Source organism: Grammomys surdaster, unplaced genomic scaffold (genome assembly GCF_004785775.1).
Source record: "Grammomys surdaster isolate TR1022 unplaced genomic scaffold, NIH_TR_1.0 126176, whole genome shotgun sequence".
In the NCBI taxonomy this organism is placed as follows: Eukaryota; Metazoa; Chordata; class Mammalia; order Rodentia; family Muridae; genus Grammomys; species Grammomys surdaster.
This window is the reverse complement of record NW_021620983.1, coordinates 3591221-3612143: the sequence shown is the minus strand read 5'-3', so window position 1 is coordinate 3612143 and position 20923 is coordinate 3591221. Positions and strand designations below refer to the sequence as shown.

Here is a 20923-nt window from a genome sequence, read left to right as displayed (position 1 = left end):
TGATAGGAATGTGAAAGAATCTCTGACACTATCCTAGTGGAACAGTCACGAGAGAGAGAGCGAGAGAGAGAGAGCGAGCGAGAGAGAGAGAGAGAGAGAGAGAGAGAGAGAGAGAGAGAGAGCACAAGCACGTACACTGAACAAGTAAACAAGAGTCTTTAGACCTAGGACACAGCTTAAAAGTTAGTATGGAAGTGTAGAACTAATCAGAGTTGGGGTGTAGCCAGCCACTTACCCTGCTGAGTTCTGCTCTGTAAAGTAGGTGTGGACTTTAATCACAGTGGGGTATTTGTTGTTGTGTTATAGTTCACATAACACAGGGAAAAGTTTACTTTATTTTAAACAAACATTTTACCTTTTTTAGGTGTGCTTCTGAAGCCAGAGCCATGACCTGACATCCTGATGCCTACTGTCAGGGCCTCTGTGCGACTGGCACGTGCACCATGGAACTTAAAGTGTGGGTGGATGGGGTTCAGAGGATCGTCTGTGGCGTCACGGAAGTCACAACCTGCCAGGAGGTTGTAATAGCCTTAGCCCAAGCTATAGGTAAGTAAGACTTGGCAAGTCAAGAAAATGTCACTTCATTCACACTTGTCTGTGGTGTGGCAGGGCCATGTGTGTGTGTGTGTGTGTATGTTACCTGCCTCAGCATCTTGATGAACATGCCCGAAAGACAACTAAGGGGTGCGTATTTGGACTCAGTTTCAAAGGGCTCAGCCTACAGTGTTTTGGCCTAAGATGCCTGGGCAGAGAACGTCAAGGAGAACATAGGTCGGAGAGGATGGGAGAGAAGGGGAGGGAGGAGTGAGAGAAGGAGAGGAAGGGTAGGCACACAGAGACAGACAGTGAGAACATACCAGCGATGAGGCTTTTTTTAAAAGCCCTGCCCCAGAAGCTTGCTTCTTGTAGCTGGGCTCCATCTTCTAAAGTTTCTAGAACCTCTTAAAGTAGTGTCACCATCTTGGGACCAAGCAGTAAACACATGAGCCTTTGGAAAGACACTTTATGACTAAACTGTAACATTCTGACACATCTCCTGAAAGTCTGATGCCCACCTTGTAGTTCCCAATGCACTGAATCTGTCTCAGTGGTCTTAATAGTTTAACATTGTTCAAAAGCCCCAATGAAAACTCTTGGAGACTCAGTGTACTCCTAGCCAGGAGTCACTGTAGAAGTGAAAGAAGTAAAATCACAGCATACAGTGCTGCCGATTAAACACTCCTGGTATAAGGAAAAGAGGAATAAGAAAATACTGGACTAAGGCTAGAGAGATGGCTCAGTGGCCAGAGAGGACCCAGTTCAGTTCCCGGCACCCATGTCATGAAGCTCACACCACATGTGACTGCAGTGCTAGTGGGCCATACACCCTCTTCTAGCTCCAAAGGTACATGCATACATGTGGCACACACACGCAAAGACACACATACACATACATCAATAAAGATAAATACTAACAGAAATGGTTGGACCGAGGCGTGACTTAACCCAGTAGGACACACTGGACCTGACATCACAGAGTGCTCTTCAGGACTCTGACCTGACGCATGCTGCCTGGCTCCCTAGGCCTTCCCTTTGAAACCTGAATGGGCGTTTCCATCATCCCACAACTCTTACCCTCTGCATGCCTGTGAAACCAGCACCACATGGATGATGCCAAATCTGCTGCCAGCCCAAGCATCCCAGGCCTTGGACCACAGCTGCTCTGCCTCTGAGTACCTGGGCAGTTGTGCACAGTGAAAGAAAAAAAAAAATCCTGAGAACGTATTTCCTAGGCAGCCCTTTGTGCACAAGGCACCCAGAGGCTCTCAGTCTTCAGTCTGAGGGTGCAGTGTGGCTAGTTTCTGAGATCCCGTCAGACAGGGTACCTCCTGTCACCACAGTAGACGACTTCCCTGCTTCCTGGCAGCCACGCCTCTGTCTGCAGCACAGTCCTTTTCTAACCACTGCACTGTTTTCAAAGCTTGCTCAGTTTTGTCCTTCCAGATCTTACTGTGGGCCTGGCTCAGGGCCACTAGCACTCCTGATGCTATAGCCTGGACACTGTGCTGTCCTAAACGGTCTCCTAATTATTCCATCCTGTCTAAACTTAGCCTCCCACAAAGTCTCAAATTATGGACAAAATGTAGACATTATTTGCCACAGCAGAATACAAATGACTTTTCTTCCAGTTCCCAGTTGAGTTGTTTCCATCTGAACTCTGTGAGCCGAGCCTTCAGTGCCCACATTCCCACTGGAACTCTACTCCTCTGAGCTCCAAGCAGAGTCACCCATTGACCCACTTACAGCATTGTACGGGTTTCCTAGCCTGTTTCTCCAAACTCTCCCCAGTTCATCCCACAGACTACTTCCAAATGGCTTACAATCCACCTGCTCAAACGCCACAGTAGCCTCCACCTACCAGTTCTCTGCATCATGTGCTCCTACCTAGTTATCACTGAAGGCCTGATGTAGCAACTTCCCGTGAGTATGACTGATCTGTTTCATAGGTTCAGGAGTACCCCTTTTCATGGTGGTACTCCATGAAATCATATGACACATATGACACATTCTTAATCATATGACACATTCTTAATCATATGACACAGCTCACTCTTGGTAGCTTTCTTAATCACAGCTTATTGCTATGAAGGGACATTGTGACTAAGGCAGCTCTTATAAGAGAGACTCTTATAAGCATTAGTTAGGAGCTGGCTTACAGTTTCAGAAGTTTAGTTGATTACCATCATGGCAGGGAGCATGGTGGCATACAGGCTGGCGTGGTTCTGGAGAAGTAGTTGAGAGATACATCGTGATCCACAGACAGAGAAACTGGGCCTGGCATGGGTTTTGGGAACCTCAGAGCCCATCCCCTGTGATGCAGTTCCTCCAGTAAGGCCACACTTAGTCCAGTAAGGACACACCTCCTAATCCTTCTCAAATAGTACTACTCCTCGGCCACTGAGCATGTGATGTATGAGCCTATGGGGTCATTCTTATTCAAGCCATTGAATGCAACCAAGCTAAAGGGAAAGGACGAGAGGAAGAGGCTAGGGCACTAAGTTATCCCAAGGACATGGCGCCTTAGACCAACTTTCAGTTAAGCTGTGTTTTCTGTACCTTACCACGTCCCAATAATGCAGTCATAAATCTATCAAAGGATGAATTCATCCATTTGGCCAGGGCCCTAATTGTTACCTCTAGGCATTTCCTGATCAGTCAAGTGGACTCTACAAATGTCTGGGTGCACACTACACTACATCTTTCCTGGTGGGCTGCACACATGTCTGGGTGCACACTACACTACATCTTTCCTGGTGGGCTGCACACATGTCTGGGTGCACACTACACTACATCTTTCCTGGTGGGCTGCACACATGTCTGTGGGTGCACACTATACTACGTCTTTCCTAGTGAGCTGCACACATGTCTGTGGCTGCACACTACACTACACAGCTCTGTCTGTGGTAGCCATGCTGTAGTGATGCTTGCTCTCTGAACATACCCCTGTCACTGATCTTGAACCTAGAGTCTGCACTGTCTGCTCCTCAGGTTTGTCTTGAATAGTGATTTTTCTTTTAATTCTAGATGTTTGCTTAAACCACAGCAGACTCCTAGTTCCTAGAATCCCTCATAAGTTAAACTCTTGCAGTCAAATTCTGAATACATAAAGAATAAAGTAAGTTAAATAGCATGGTTCTTTATTAAGCTGAAATGTATACTTTAAAAACTGTTATAATAAAATGAAAATGAGGTCGCCAAGTCTAAGGTTCCATATATATAATCTCCATTTATATAAAAACTTTCTGTGGTACTAGGGACCTACCTGGGGAACCTATGAACTCAGATATGCTAAGCAAATGTTCTACCATTGACTACCCTCTATACTCAACCTGCTTGTTATTCTGGTTTGAGTCAGGGTACCACAGCTTGCCCAGGCTGGCCTTGGACTTAGGCTGGAACTCAGGAAAGTCCTGAACTTCTGATTCTCCTGAGTTGCTGCAATTATAGGCCTATGCTACCAGGCCCTGTTTAACATGTTCTTTATCAGAACTTGGAACATAATGAGGGCATAAACTTCTCTCCATAAAACCAAGTAATATGTTTAGAATCTGTATTTACATCACAAACCTGTTACTTGGTAAACACGTATGAAGAAGAAACTGCACTGTGCTAGGTGCTCGGCTGCTCTGTGTCTTGAGCTCTGAGTCAGAAGTTTGTTTACCTCACATCTTGGCAGTTCCTATTGGAAGCACGTCATGTCAGTTCAGGATTGAAATAGGTCACCTGTTGCCAGCACATTGTAGCAGGTCTGCTCTGTGGTAGCCAAGATGCTTTCTTCTCATCCTGACATCTTCGATGTCACTGAGGCATTGCAGGATAAGAAAGCTGAGCTGGACACCCCTGTCCAGGGAACACCTTCATCCAAGACTGTTATCTGTAGACTTGAGGTGTGGTATTTTCTTTTCTGTCAACATATTCAGTATTAATTCTCCATGATCTGTTGGATCAAAACAAGTCAAGATTCAGTGATGATTAAAACTCAAAATTTCTCTTGAATGGTGTTTTTTTTAAAGTAATTACTTTTCTTATTTTTTTAAAGACTTATTTATGTTAATGAGTTTTACACATGCATGACAGAAGAGGGCATCACACTCCATTACAGATGGTTGTGAGTCACCATGTGGTTGCTGGGATTTGAACTCAGGATCTCTGAAAGAGCAGCCAATGCTCTTAACCACTGAGCCATCTCTCCAGCCCCTTTTATTGTTTTATTTTTTGTTTTGTTGTTGTTGTTAACAGATTTATTGAATAGTCTTACTGTACTGACCAGGTGCCCTTGACCCGTGGCAACCTCCTGGCTTGTTTACCCAAGTGCTGGGAAATAGGCATGCATCAACACCCCTAGGAGAAGGGTGTACGGAGGTCAAACCTGCTGAGCAGGAACCACAAGCTACATCTTCTCCTATGATAACCACACTTTCTGCCTAGAATTCCATGAAGAAAGCATGTCCTAGTCACCAGATGCATATTTGTTCATTTAGAATGAAGAATGTACTTAACCCATGAACGATTGTTTTAACTGAACCAACTGTTCTACTTCCCCTTTCTCAATAACTCATTTCGAGGCCTACTTTCAAAAATCTAAAGCTTGGACATAGATGTTTTATGATGCTGTTTGATATTTGACCTAGAAGTCTTTTCCTGTATCATCAGTACTTGATTGAGGAGCGACCGACTGGGACTGCCCTGCAGCTGATGCTCGTCCTGTCTGCCATGGGGCTTCACAGCCACATTCTAACTGCATCAGCTATTTAAAGATAGAGCCAGTGGTTTATTTGTGATTATTTACTTATGCCACACTTTTTAGCAAACAGCTTAAACTGCCAGTGCCATAGAAAACTGGCTGGGTAGATCCAGACTGACAGACGTTCCAGCTCCGTCTGCTCAGGCGTTCTTCATGCTCTGCTGCGTGGCTGGGTGCGTGTGCGTGTCCACACGTCTGGATGCCCTGGATTCCCATTATGGAGGAAATGCTGCTGCTGTTCCAAAGCTCACGGTGCTTCACGTGCCACCCCAGCTGTGAGACGGCGCGTCAGGCGTTCTAATTGTCCATGTGCACGAAGGCCAGAGGACAGCCTCGAATGCCATTTCTCACTCTCTACCTTCTGTCTGAGTCAGTCTCTTACTGCCCCGAATCCCACAGGGACCACAGGTGTGTCCTGCTCTCCCTCACATTGAGTTCTGGGCTCTGAGCTCAGGTCTGCTCACGCCTGCGAGGAAGGCTGACTGGTGACTCTTCTCACCCCTGATGTATGTGTTTAACAAACTCCAAACAGCACGTACCTTAGATGACAGTGTCTATGGAGTGTGTTCACACCTGTACATATTTTCTTTTATCCTTTTTGTACTACATCTGTTTGTTTGTTTAGGAAGCAACAAATATACCAAAGGGAAAAGTCAGTCTTGTTTCCCAGGGTCCCGGGATCCCCAGGCTCGGTGGCAAGCATCTTTACTCACTATTGTCTTATGACAATACCTATACTGGCCCTATATTGTCTTTTGAAAGTTTATTTCAATTCTGTAATTAGTAGGTACAGCATTTTTAAATTCATTTTATTGTGTTTTGTCTTTAATGATAAAATCTAAATTTTGTCCTTTTTTTAAAAGAACCTTTGAAACTATTAATGTCAACATTCCTCAGACATTTTTCACAGAAAGTTACTTCAAAGAGCCATCTTCATGGGGCAGCTCCCAGCTATGTGAGCTATAGGTCAGCTGGGTCCTTAGGGACCTCTGAGGCCTGGGCACGTCAGTGAGCTGGAGCGGGTTCTGGAATGACCCTGCATCTCTCTTGAGGAAGCTTAGACAGTGAAAATCTATCCAGGTTTAGAAGCTTAGATCAGTGTCTGGGCCACCACTCTTTGCTGTAGGGGACACATTTTCAATGTTTTTCTTTGTTCCATCTATTCCCAGAAGTTCTGAACACTACACGTATGACCAGAGTGTAAATTCTCTCAAGTGGGGGAAATAGAAAGTAGAATTTCTAAGGAAGCTGGAAGGATGCTTCTAGTTCAGATCTGAACAGTATGCTGTCACAGCTTTGGGAGGTGTGGCATCTTCTGAAGCTGCCACAGGCAGCCAAGGACTGGACACTAAATGTTGACATTTGATGCTAACCAAGAACAGTTGTCAGACATACCATCTGTGGCATGTCAATGATGACGTGTCCACCGTGACAGCGTGCTCTCCTCTGTCCTGTCTAGGTCGCACTGGAAGGTACACCCTGATAGAGAAGTGGAGAGACACGGAGAGGCACTTGGCCCCACATGAAAACCCTGTCGTGTCCTTAAACAAGTGGGGGCAGTACGCTAGCGACGTGCAGCTCATCCTGCGTCGGACTGGGCCATCTCTCAGTGAGCGACCCACCTCAGACAGTGTGGCCCGCATTCCTGAAAGAACTTTGTATCGACAGAGCCTGCCACCCTTAGCCAAGCTCCGGCCTCAGGCAGACAAGTCCATCAGAAGGAGAGAGCCTAAAAGAAAGTCCCTCACCTTCACAGGGGGGGCCAAAGGGCTGGCGGACAGTTTTGGAAAAGGTAAAGAGACTGAGTTTAGGCAGAAGGTGCTGAGTAACTGCAGGGCAACAGCAGAGGAGCTGAAGAGGCTGATCCGGCTGCAGACAGGGAAGCTGCAGGCCATCGAGAAGCAGCTGGAGTCCAGCGAGGCAGAGATACGGTTCTGGGAGCAGAAGTACAGCTGCAGCCTGGAAGAGGAGATCATCCGCCTAGAGCAAAGGATCAAGAGAAATGACGTGGAGATCGAGGAGGAAGAGTTCTGGGAAAATGAATTACAGATCGAACAAGAAAACGAGAAGCAGCTGCAGGATCAGCTGGAGGAGATACGACAGAAGGTGACCGACTGTGAAGGCCGACTGAAGGACTACCTGGCCCAGATCCACACCATGGAGAGCGGTCTCCAGGCAGAAAAACTGCACCGGGAAGTTCAGGAGGCACAGGTCAACGAGGAGGAGGTGAAAGGAAAGATCGAAAAGGTCAAGGGGGAGATGGACCTTCAAGGGCAGCAGAGCCTGAGGCTGGAGAACGGCATTAGAGCCGTGGAGAGGTCGCTGGGCCAGGCCGCCAAGCGGCTACAGGTAAGGGTGCTGTCGTGAGCAGGGTGCCATGTCCTAGGAGGGGACCTTAGACTGAGAATTGTGTGATGATCTTGTTTTCCTCATGTTATAAAATGAATATTAGGTAGATTAAACTCCAACATCTTATCAAAACTAAGAATTCTTAACTCTTGTGAACCCAATTGCTACTAACTTGCAGGCAGTTTTAAAGTATACAAGAAGGAAATTTGTGACCACATCAGCAGATTGTCACACCTGGGTATATAGAAACTATATACTTGTATTTTTATGACAGAGTGAGAGTGTGTGGCACTGTCCGGAAGGGAAGCCTCACATCTAAGAGGTGGGATAGTGCTGTCTTTGGCCACTATATCCACATAACCCAGATGTGTCAAATGAGTCCTTTTGAAAGTGGACCCCATCTCCCGCCCCTACAGCAGGAGGCTTGTCCCAAAACAGTGCTGCCCACCCAGCCCCAGTAATAAAATAACTGGTGTTTTCCAACCAGGACAAGGAGCAGGAGCTGGAGCAATTGACCAAAGAACTGCGGCAGGTCAACCTCCAGCAGTTCATCCAGCAGACAGGGACAAAAGTCACCGTGCTTCCGGCCGAGCCCACCGAAATCGAGGCCTCACAGGCAGACATAGAGACAGGTAAGGACAGTCACCTAGAATGGTGTCCTTATTTCTGAGAAAAATGGTAACATTTGGGTAATCTGCTCACTTACACTGTTATTTTATATTGTTTATTTTAAACTGCTTCTTTATGGGCCTGTTTACCAAAGTACAAATATAAATATGAATATTGGCTGTGTTCAGTTGCACCCTAAAGTCTCCTGATTTACCCTCCTCTTTGAGTCTTGTTTCTCATCTCTTCTGTCGTTGAGACTTCCCAACTGTGTACTGTGGCCTCAGCAACTGGGAGATGCAGCCAGGCAAGGTGCTCTAGCCTTGGTAACTGAGTCACCATCCAAGCACCCGCCTTCTCCTTCCTAGGTCCTCACTGCACTTACCAGTGTAGTCTGCTCTCTCCAGTTCTTTGGGTGGGAAGTTGACACATTTTCTGGTTAGCCAGTTTACCAGATGATGTTTGTTTCCTGTTTAGAGGTGCCATTCCAGTCCGGGTCCCTGAAGAGACCGGGTTCATCACGGCAGCTCCCCAGTAATCTTCGTATTCTACAGAGTCCCGTCTCCTCTGGTTTTAATCCTGAAGGCATCTATGTATAGCACGGACTTCGGGGGAAGGATCCAGCAAAGGTACCATGGACAGTAAAATCCTTCAGATTGTGCCAACTGAACAGAGGGTCTGTTCCTGAGCCGTATCCTCTCTCCCAGACACACGCCACTCAGAGCCATGCCCTGTGCACTGATGCTGGGCTCGGAGCCATGCCCTGTGCACTGATGCTGAACATGGAGCCTGTTCACTCTTCACAGTATTGATATGTTGTCCAGCAGCTGGAATGCAAAGCCTTTGTTTTTGTTTGTAGCATTCTGAGAGCATTAGGAAAGCATTAATCTATGTTTTTTACGTGAGTACACCCTGAATTAAGAGTAAAGAAGTTATGTGACTGCTTAGTTTAATTTATTCCATGTAATTGATTAATGTATGAATGTTGCTCTTTAATATTTTATTAATAGTTATCCTGTGACTTAATTCTGTTAAATACTGTGGGATTCTGATTGTGTGCATGTTGGCAGACTCCATCAGAGCTTTGCTCATGTACAGCTACACAAGCCTCATGGGCGCTCCACCGTCTGGACCGACTCCATGGAGCCCGCCGCACTTACATGGAGCCTCTCTTAGCCCTTGCTTAAGTGAGATAGTTCAGCTTGCTTTCTAGTCTGGAAGTTAATCGTTCCTTTACAGTATTCTAAACATGATATCACAGAAATATCATTAATGAGGTAAATTGTTGGTGTAAAATGTGGTCAGAGACAGTCCTGGCGCACTCTGAGGCTTTCTTGCCTTACTGTCTCTTCCTGGGTCCTCCGGACTGACAGAGCGTGAGAACGAGAGGTCCCTGGGGATGGGGTTGGTGTACCCCATCATGCGCCAGGTGATGCACCTCAGAACAACCCACTTCCTCCGTGAGCTCCATGCCACGCACAGCAGTGAGTGCTGCTTGCTGTGACTTCCTATGTGGACTGTGTGCTTTCTCTAGACATGGAGACAGAAGGAGAGGGCACTGTGGTTGGGTATTTTTTTACCAAGGAAATAAAATTAAATTCAGAGTATGTTTTTTATTTTTAAGTTTGACTTTATAGGATATTAGTCTCCATTTATATTTATATCATCTTGTGTATAAAGCCAAAAAACAAGTCAGTACTTTTCTCCTGAGCAGTGACTTTACTACGTTCACCAGTAGACAGGTGCTGACAGGTGCCTCAGCCCTGCGCGTTCTCGCTGAGTAAATTGGTACAATGTAACTAAGACTTTAATCTGATATCTAAAGTAGCTTTCAGTCCTGAGGAGAACGCATCCCCTGTGTTATTTACATGCAATAACATAACGGTGGCTTAGTGGAGTGAAGCCACAGCAGCACTCAAGGCCAGCGGGCGTGCGGCCACAGCCAACTTACTTTTGGTTTATTGAATGTTTAATGATGCTGGGAATGCTGCTTTATTTTGGTTTCCAATGAAACGATTTAAGAATGACTGTGAAGTAGTAGACACTTCTAGAGAACTGAAATTTGTGCAATGTTGCCTTCTTACCCAAGTGAATCATAGACCTCAACTGAAATGCTGTCTTTGGGTCCTCGGGCTTACCCAGTAGGTCTTGCTGTCACTGCCTTGAAGATGTCTTGAGAAGTACATTATTGTTTCTGAAAGAACCATCCATCGCCCAAACACATTTGCTCCAGGCTTATAACAATTGTTTCGCATCTATATACATTTAAAAATAATAATTCAAAGTAATTTGTAGCTTTTGGTGGCACTGGTGGTCCACACGCCCAGCACCTGCCTTACTCTCAGACTCTTCCTCTACTGAGTCATTGTTCAGCTAAATTGAAACCTTGCTCAAAAAGGAAAACGTTGTACAAATGGATCTTCAATTTAAACCAAATGTTAGCTGTAGGTAGGTTAAACTGTATGAAAAGTGAAAGGTGAAGCCGGGTATGGTGGCTCATGACTATAATCCCAGCACTCAGGGGGCTGAGGCAGGACAGTTGCTGTGAGACCCAGGCTATCCCAAGCCACAGGGGAAGTTCTAGGATAGCCTGGGGTCTGGTGTGAGACCCTGTGTAAAGAAAGGGAACTGCACAGATCCCTTGACATTCCTGGCACACACATGGTGCACAGCACACTCGGTTGTAAACTGCCAGACCTTCCGAGGAACCTAAAGCAGGGTGGTCTTCCCACCAGCTCCCAGTGGTCCTGGTTCTCCACCGTCACCTCTGAACTTGGAAGCTGCCAGCTACTCTCCAGGCCCTCCTGTCTCCCTGACGGGCAGGGTGCAGCCACGTGAGTTCACAAACACGCTGAGTAGCTGTGCAGTGTCACGGTCACAGGACTGTCACAGGCACACCACTGTCCAGTGTTTTCTAGATCTTTTCTTACCTCTGGGAAAACAACTAATTTGTGTAGGAACATCTGAAAATATTTTACTCTGCCATCACAGTTTTTACTTATTGTAACTATAAATGAATTGGCTTATGAACCCCACCTTTGGCTACATGTCAGAGGGGTGCAGCCAATGGTATTCAAAAACTACCAAATGTAAAATTTTGCATATGGAGAAGTATACTGGCTCTAAATAATAAATTAGATCACAAATTTTTATGTCTTTTTAATTAGTACTGCAGGTTATATTATGTGGTTTTTCTACAGGTATTAAATATATTACAAGTTTCTTTCTTACCAATGAATAATTTGAATATCATTGGTCTATTTGACCTATAGAGCATCCTCTTCCTCAGAGAATCACCCACGGTGGGTTACCTCAGTTTTTTGTGTGTGTTTTTTTTTTTCATCTCCTTTATACTTGGGCTGTTAGTGTTCCTTTTTTCTCTCAGTGAACAGGGAAGTCTTCATATGTGAGGCTTCAGCTGGTGTTGATAGAAGTGACCCTCTGACTGGGCAGGTTGATCGCTAACTCTCAGTGAGCAGCTCAGCAGCTCCGACCGTCGTGAGCAGAGCCCCATCCAGCAGAGTCTACACAGTGAGGATGCAGCCCGTGGTACTCGCTGTGGGGTGTGGCAGCACAGACAGAGCAGCACTGTTGCACAGCCAGGACAGTTCGGCCTTGTGGTAACACGGCTGTTTGTAAGTGCAGAGAGGTCTGCAGAGACAACAGCTCTTCGCTTAGAGCGACATCTGGGAACACCTTTCCAAGTTAGGACCTTGACAGATTGAGGAAATGGTGTGGAAAAGACAAAGGCCTGATTGCAGGCAGGCACAGGGAGACGGGCAGTTAGCATCAGACATTGCCTCTGACAGGATAGGCCTTAATGTACATCACAAGACGCTCTGTGTGCCTCCCCCACACAAGCCCCGTCAGTGTTCTTCAGTTGTGTTTTCGTACTGTCTGCTGTGGCGTCTCTAGGCTCTGGGAGAAGGCTGCTGGCAGTGCCGAGTCACGGCCGTCAGTATTCACTCAGTTCTGCTGCTCCACGTTTGCCCAGTGCACCTTCGATGCCAGGACAGTGGCTGTGTCAAAGCCACGGGAGCGCCTTCCCGCTCATTTTATATATATTTTTAGAAACCAAATGACCGCAGACGGCTATGTAGTTTACTGTTAAACCAGCGGAACTCTAAAGGCAATAAGCATATGCATTTATATGGGGGAGGGGAAAGAGTGGAGACACAGGTTTACAGCCAGACATGGTGACAGCCCTTCAACGTATTTCTCTGTCTCTTCACTGACCTAGAAGGATTTGAGTTGCTGCAGCTTTAGACAGAAAACGTCCGCGTATGCTGATCGTGGGCCGTAAATATGCTTTTAGTACTGCTTTGCTGATGTATAAATAAGAAATCTGTAATATGTGCTATCTGTAATTATTTCTTTTGACTTTATTTCAAAATGTATATTTTCTGATTATATTATCATGAGCTATAAAGCAAAAAGATCAATATCTGATATTCTCCCAAATAATAAATTTTCAAGATTCATTGGAGCAATACAATTGTTGCTTTCTTTCCTATAAATGTAATAATTTAAGGTATAATATTGTTTCCTTTGAAAGTGCCAAAGAAAGTAGGCCTATGCATCAGTGAATTTAAAGAAAAAATGACATTTTTTTTTTAAATGTACTGTTAACCTGAAGAATGGTCTACTACTCAGAAAGTAGCAGCTAGGCCTGCTAGGAGGTGCTCGGTAGGTAAATAAGAACTTGGCTCACAAGCACCACTGCGCGTTCATGTCCTCAGCATCCGGGTGAAACATGTTACACACCAGTAGCATCAATACTAGGGAATAAAGACAAGTGGGCCCCTTGGGCTCACTGGCCAGCCAGCCCAGTGGAAACAGTAACTTCAAGTTCAGTGGGAGACCCTGCCTCATGCCTAGGATGGAGAGCGATTGAGACTGGACCCCACAGTTAACCGCTGGCCTCCGAACATGGGCTTGCAAACGTGCGTACATGGCACACACGAAAAATAGGCAAATGAAGAGGGAGCTGCGTTGTTAAAGTAGAACCTTTGAAATTCGAAAATAAGATGCTTGTTAGTCTGTGTTCCCAGACCTTTTACAATCTGTGGGGCAGTGTCACCGGGGCAGGGGGGCCAGTGCCTCATGACAAAACCTTCTTGTCACAGTCACTCCAGGGACTACTTAAGCCACAGTGAATAAGTAGCTGGCCACCTTGAAATTTAGATCTTCCAGCCTCCAGAGCTCTTCCTTGTCAGCCTGGAGAGATTGCTGGGGCTTGCAGAGGACAGCATCTGCGTCTTGCCACCTCTGATGTGTAAGGGTATCCATGTTGGTAGGAGTATTCTTAAGTAGAAGCTAAGCCTAGGTTAAGAAAATACGCAAGAGTTGTATGTGCCATAAAAGCAAAGAGAAAACGAGGAGACTTACACAGCTCTGACTTCTAGTTGGAAGCTTTAGACTTTTAATGATCCATCCCGTCCCCTCTAAAGCATGTGTTAATGGCTGAACAAAACAGTGTCCTCTCTTTACATAGCTCCTTCCTGCCTGCTTATAGTCTTCACGAGGGATGCCATAGGGGATGCCTGTGGGGTATGTGTGTAGTGAGCCCTACTTATGGCCAGACTGGACTGAACTTGACATGGGTCCCCTACTTCCAGGAGTTTACCCTCTCATGAAGAAGGTGGACCTTGTTATCACATGTTAAGCTCAGTTAAATGGGTGAGGGTACAGTGTCATGGGACCATGGCCAGAAGGGCTTCCCCATCAGCCCAAGCATCAGGACCCTGGCGAAGGTGACAGAAATCAGAAGGGCCTCTGGCACTGTTCGGGAGCTAGAACTAGGAAGGACCGAGCAGCTATGGCTAGATAGTGATAAGCAGGAGGGAACGGGGTGGGCAGACATCATGGTTATGAATTCCTTGGTTGTCATGTAAGGAACTGGGGTATGTACCCACAGGTTCTCGTGTTTGGACATTTCGTCCTGTTTTAGAAGATCATAGAACCTTTGGGACATGGGCCTAGCTGGGACAAATGCACACCACGGGGGGGACAGGCCAGGAGGGTATATAGTGCGGTCCACTTCCTAATGGCTTATTTTTGCTTCCTGGTCTACTGGGATTCAAACATCAGCTGCTGCACACTGCCACAGAACCACTGGCCTCCCCACCACGATAAACTGCATAAGCTATATCCCGATTGTCGTACCCACATCAAACAGGGAAACGGCATGGTCAGATTAATATCTGAGGAGACACTCCTGGCTGCCAGCGTGGAGTCACAGAGGAGTCATGTGACAAGGTACCATGTAAGAAGCCTAGCAGAGCTAGCCACAGGTGAGGGCGCAGCTGTGGGGCTCACGCATTAAAAAGGCCGCACAGAACACCTACTTATTACCAGGAAATAAAGAATCAACACAATAAGAGAGCCCGACAGAGCAGCTGTCCAGAGCAGGGGCTCATGGGCACCTCTCTAACATGAAGGAGCTTTGAATACTGTAGCATATTCTTGAGAATGTCTTAGGGCGGCAAGGTTGTATGTAAGGGCGCTTGTTACCAAGTGAAATAAGGCAGCCTTTTAATACATATTTATATAATAATATATATTTATATAATATCTTATAATTATATATATTTGTGTATATGGATTTTGTGCCTGCATGTATGTATATACACTGTGTGTGTGCCCAATGCCCACAGAGGCCAGAGAGGATCATGTGTTAGATTCTCCTGGAACTGGAGTTACAGACAATTGTAAGTTGCCAGGTGAACACCAGAGAGGGCTCCATGTTTTTTTCCTCATCCCTGTTTTGGGCAGTGGTACAAACATGTGCCTTCAAGAGATGTAAATTGTATTAAAGGACAGATGAATGGGTCCTGTCCTCTGCAAAAGAGAAAGTGAGGTCACTTGAAATGAGACCACAGGTTGTGTGCTCTCACTAGTTCCACAGTGCACTCCATGTGGCCTCCCCCATCTTCAGTGTGTGTGTGTGTGTGTGTGTGTGTGTGTATGTGAGCCCTGTGGAGGATGTAGGGAGAGGCCAACAGCAGACTGAGACAGGGCCCCTTCTCACCTACAGTCCTCTTACTTGTTTTCTGGTACTTCGTCATCCTCCCCGTGTGCACGTAGTCTGCTGGTCTACAGAGGGTCCTGCTTGACCAATGATCCTGTGACCTTGACTCACACCAAGGGTCAGGAATCAGCACATTCAAAGATCTGACCTCTCTGCCTTTCCCTACTGCCATGAATGTTAGACACAGATGCTCAAGTTGGAGGTGGGTGAGTTTTTATTTCTTGGTAGACTCACTTCAGAATCCACTCTCATTCCTAAATTGGGCTTCCATCTTTGGCCCAGATCCATGGGGGATACAATCAAATATAAAGTGAGATTAAATACTCTTGTCGAAATAAAAGTCTAAGGTCTTCGCTGCCTCATAAAAGCACTGGTGCAAACTGCCAGATGGTAGTTTAGTCTGTTGTGACTCTCCACATTTGTTATTCACCACAACTTGGAATGTATGTGCTCCTGAGCCCTTCTTCTCAACTTCTGTCAACCTTCTGTCAGGAAACTCCTGATTGCTGTCCCACAGAGAATGCACAAAGATGGGACTTTGTCTGCATGGAACTTTCAGGGAAGAACAGATGCTGAGTCTCTCCTGAATCTCCAACTGCCACAGTTCTCCAGTATGTTCACAGAGGAGAGGCTCTTTCCCAGGACTTCCCACTACAGGGCAGCAAGGTTTCGCTGCCTGGTCATCTGGTGCCCTCTACAGGAAGACTCTTTATTGGCTGTGTTTCGACTTAGATGTCCCCAGGGTTGTGTACTGTCTTCATGGGACCAATGCTGGATCTCGTGGCTCTGTAAAGATTAGCTGTACTTGTAACCCTCCCGGCAGGGCTGAAGATATTCTAAAGACACATTTGTGCTCCTTGCTTTGCCTACTGGGCTAATGAAATTAGAACCTCCCTGGAACCTCAAGCCGGGAGAAGGGAAAGCCTAGAGCCTGGGGCAACCAGAGGGGAAACTTTTCTTCTGAAAAAAAGACTCACAATGGTGTAGACCACCTTACTGAAAGGAAAATGAAGGGTCAGAGGTGGCAGCACCACACCTGGACCCGAGCTCCCTGTGTATGCACAAGCCTGCTACTTTATTTAAAACTTAACCTCAAATCAAGCCCCTGGAGCTGCTGAAACCCTCTTCCCAGTGTGGTACAGTGGGTGCATCTCCTTTTCCTGTTTCTCACAGTTAATTTGCCTGTTTTGATTGCTTACAAAAGACGAATGGCTGAACCTGGTTTTTCTGGGCAGAGGCCATCTCCCCGAGTCCAAAATATTATCACCCACAGATGCCAATCATCCTAAAGTCTAAGGTTTGTCTTCAGGCTCTAAATTTCACGTAACAGTCTTTTGCTTTTAATTTATATCGAGAATCATACTGGGAGAAGTTCTGCTATGGATGTAAGTATTCTAATTTTAATTTACATCTCTTTAAAAAAACTTTCTGTATTCCACGTGTAGCCTTCTTGCTTTTTCTTTATTCTGAATCTGTACTGCAAATCTTTATTTTTACTTAGTTCCCCTGAGAGAAACACTGGACCTGGAGCTCCACAGGACCTACCTAGGCACACATGTCCACAAACACATGCACATACACAGGGCTCACACACACACACTCATACATGTGCTACACACACACACACACATATACACACACACATGCACACATGTGCTACATACACACCTGCACACCCATGAATAAAGCTCTCTCTCTCTCTCACATACACACACACACATGCACACATGTGCTACACACACACACCTGCACATCCATGAATAAAGCTCTTTCTCTCTCTCTCTCACACACACACACACGCACACATGTGCTCCACACACACACCTGCACACCCATAAGTAAAGCTGGGATGCAGACACCACCAGGCTCTAGAATGACTTCTGCTGTTGACAGAACCTTGAATGGTCAGCTGCTCCCCAGGGCTCTGCATAGTCGTTTAGTTAAGATTCTTCCAGGTCTGAACATGAGTCCCATTCTGAATATACCTAAGGCATCCATGCCTACTCATATGCATTGTTGTCTTAAAGGTGTGTGGTTAGCTTAACTTCAGCTTCAGTGTCAGTCATGCTCTCCGGTCCCATCTGTGACTCCACGACCCTCGCTACGTCTTTACAGAGATCAGTCGCTGTGCACACAGACCTTCTGTGAAAGACAGTGTTGCGATCACATTTTAAAACACACAAAACCCAGTTTCCTCTCTCCTCTCCTCCTTATTCCTGATTTCTCTTAAAACTTCCCCCATCAGCATGCCCTACAAAGGAAGGTGGTCTTTGTACATGTCGTACTGTGACAGTAAAGTGTCCCCTATAGGCTCATGTATTTCAGTAAGCAGTTCCCTGGCTGGTGAGATGATTTTGGAAGGCCGTGGAGCCTTTAGAAGGCGGAACTTCACTGAAGTAAGTGGATCACTAGAAAGAAGGCCATTAGGTTTTATACCTGGTTCTACTCCCTGCCCATTCTCTGCTTCTTTCTTGGGGTGCAATGTGACCAGTACCTCAGACCCCTTCCCTACACATGACTCTCCCACTGTGATGAACTGTATCCCTGAAAACCGTAAACCAACAACGTCTCCTTCACTAAGTCGCTGGATAAGCTGGTGCTGTCTGTAAGCTGTGGCTTCTGTGGTATCCACATGACTAATGAGCTTACTTCTCAGATCACTGCCTAGCCTTCTTTGCCTGTAAAATATGACACATGCATGTGCAGAGAGCAGGGATCTCACTGCAGATTCCATTATTTCTAACTCTTGTAGGTCTGGTATGGAATTACGCTTTTATTGTGATCTTTTGATTGTGGAGAATCAGGGTTTTTCTTTCTTCCTAAAGACCAATATGTCTGTAGCAAACCCCACCAAAGCTTCCATGGTAGCGAGACTTCCACGGGATGACAGCTCCCTCTGTAAAAAAGTCACACGCAGGCAACCATATCTAAGGGCTAGTGGTCAAGGAACACAGATGGGTAAAATAAATACTTTATTAAACAAGGTCACAGCATAAGGTCTACTGGTGGTGGTGAGGGGGGCTATCATCTGTGTGATACTTGGGGAATTGAGGCAGGAGGATTACACATTCAAGGCATTGCCTGTCTAAGCTAAGAATGAGTTCAAAGACACCCTGAGAAACTTAGTGAACTCTGTCTTCAGAAAGAAAAGATTTAAAAGGGAGACTGGGGTTTAGCTCAGTGGTAGAGCCCTTGCCTGGGATATGTGAGGTCCTGGATTCAATCCCCAGGATTAAAAATGGAAAACGTAGGGACGTTGTCTGGGCATGGTAGTGTATACCCATAACCACAGCATAAAGGAGGTCTAAGAGGAAGATCAAGAGTTTGAAGTCACACTGGGCTGCAAGAGGCCCTGGTCCAGGATCCACAGCTCCAGTTCAACCTGAATCTGACTCCTGGGTGACTGTGAAGACCATCATCTTTCAACCACCTGAGACGTGTACTACAAGAAATTCTTCAGATGGGAAGAGACACCACCCCGAAATACAGACCCATGTAAGAGAATAAAGAGCTCCAGAAATGTAAGCTACCCAGACACAGAGTTCATTAACAGACCTGGGCTATCGAATGAGGAATAGAGGGAGAATCTGGCAGAAAAAGGCACTGGCCACCAGAGGTTGACAGCAGCCAGGCTACACCAAGGAGGAGGGCAGTCCCTGGAGGACGCACGTATGAAGCGTCGACAAGGAACAGACCCAATGTAATATGTGTAATGGACAGAAACTAGAAGAAAGCTAACTAGCTACGTGATTGATGATGGGCGGAGACAGAAGAAGAGTATAGATGATTGACAGGTGACAGGTAACTGATAGATGGTAAACAGAAGAGAGAATATAGATGGTAGATAGACAATAGATAGATGGATGATTGATCAATAGACACGATAGAAGATACACAGTAGATGATAGAAGACGGTAGACAGACAAGTTAGAAGGTAATTAGAAGATGAAAGAGAAAATCAAAGACATGGTAAGTGACTGGTCAATAGATCACTGACAGAGCATTGATGACTGGTATATGCTTATATGTATTATATATTATATTATATATTATATTATATATATTACATATTATATATTACATATTATATATTATATATATATTAACTAGCAATAGGTAGACATTAGATGGGCAATCAATAGAGATGATAGACTGACGGACAGAGAGACAGACAAACAGATTTCTCTGGAACAAAGATCTAGAAGAAGGAATTGCTTCGCATCAGGGTTGACTGACTGTGGGCTTGCAGCCTGCTGACAAATTCATATATCAATGGGATACTGGGAGGTTTTGGAAATTTTAGAAGGTGGGAGAAAGTAGGTGGTTGGGGGCATACACTCATGAGGTGTATTTTGCCACCGTCTCTCCCCTTGTTACCACGAAGAGAACAGCCTGACATCATAACATTCAGCCCTGACGCTGTCGTTTAAGCCTAACCATTGGCCTATAAGCAACCATGAACTGAAACCTCAGGAACCATGAGTCAGAAAGGAAACCTTTTTTCCTGAGTTGTTTCTCTCAGGAAGTTTGTCATCGTGATAGGAAAAACAATGTTCAGGGCCAAACAGTCAGGCAAAGTAGAATTCTCCCTACCTCCTCCTGTATCTCTTCAGACATTCAAAATACTAAATGATGGCCACCCATGCTGGAGAGGACCTGCAGTCCACCCACCCAAATGCTACAACAAGGAGCTCTCTTGCAGACACACTTGGAGAAGCCACCGTGAGCCAGTCAAGACTAAACCGCACAGGGAAGGGGAGCAGGGCAGAGAGGGAGTTTCTGAGTGAATGGACTGACAGCAATCAGCGTCCAGACTAAATGGGCCTCAGCCTTTGAAGACGAAACAGGAAGTCAAGACGGGACTTTATGAGATCATCTAAGAGGGATGTTTACAAACTATCAAAACAATTAAGCCGCATCTGTTGTGGTTAATCTCAGACGTTAGTTTGATGAGCTCTGGAGTCCTCTGTGAGATGGACCTTTGGGTTGGGGGGGGGGGGTTGAGGGGGCTATCTCCATTGTGTTAACAGAAACAGGAAAGACCTGCCCACTGATGGCGCCATTCCCTGCGCTAGGGTCTCAGACGGAATACAAAGAAGGCAGCTGAGCACAAACACCCACCATTCTGCTTCCTGATTGCCGACGCACTGTGACCGGCGATCTCAAGCTCCGGATGGACCTGTACCCTGGAACTGTGAGACAAGACAAATCTTTCCAAAGTTGCTTTCCTTGGGACAGCAGCTTACATGGTTCTTGTTGTCTGTATGATACCTGCTTCTCCACCACTGGGAGGAAAGAGGCAGCCCCGCCCTCCACACTGAGAGCCGCAGCTCCGCCCTCCGCCCCACCCCAACCCCCCACCCCGAGATCCGCAGCTCCGCCCTCCACCCTGAGATCCCTCCTCCCTGTGTTCGCAGCAATCCTCCGGGTTCTATTCACTCCACACGTGCATACCCAGTGAATGTTTGATAAAAAATTAGTCTCCAGTTTTTCAATGAAAACCCTCCTTGCTCATACAGGGTGCTTGTTAGGAAACTAAGCGGAACAAACCCTGCAGTTTTTCTCTTCCCAACAACCAGTGACCTTTGACAGTGACCTCCCATTTGCCTCATAGTGTGTCTGAGCTAAAGGGTCACATGCCTTTTTGGGTTTCT

The 20923-nt window shown here is 46.0% G+C and overlaps 1 protein-coding gene across 1 annotated transcript in view; it reads left to right on the top strand.

Annotated features, from left to right (window-relative positions):
- Rassf8 (Ras association domain family member 8) overlaps positions 1-12731 on the top strand; it is a 75041-nt gene extending 62310 nt beyond the window's left edge. The window contains exons 2-5 of the mRNA XM_028757535.1: positions 365-546; positions 6744-7633; positions 8121-8265; positions 8717-12731. Coding sequence (XP_028613368.1) covers positions 444-546; positions 6744-7633; positions 8121-8265; positions 8717-8838 — 1260 coding nt within the window. The 5' untranslated portion in view covers positions 365-443 and the 3' untranslated portion in view covers positions 8839-12731. The remainder of the gene's footprint in view (positions 1-364; positions 547-6743; positions 7634-8120; positions 8266-8716) is intronic.
- The last annotated feature ends 8192 nt before the right edge of the window (positions 12732-20923 follow it).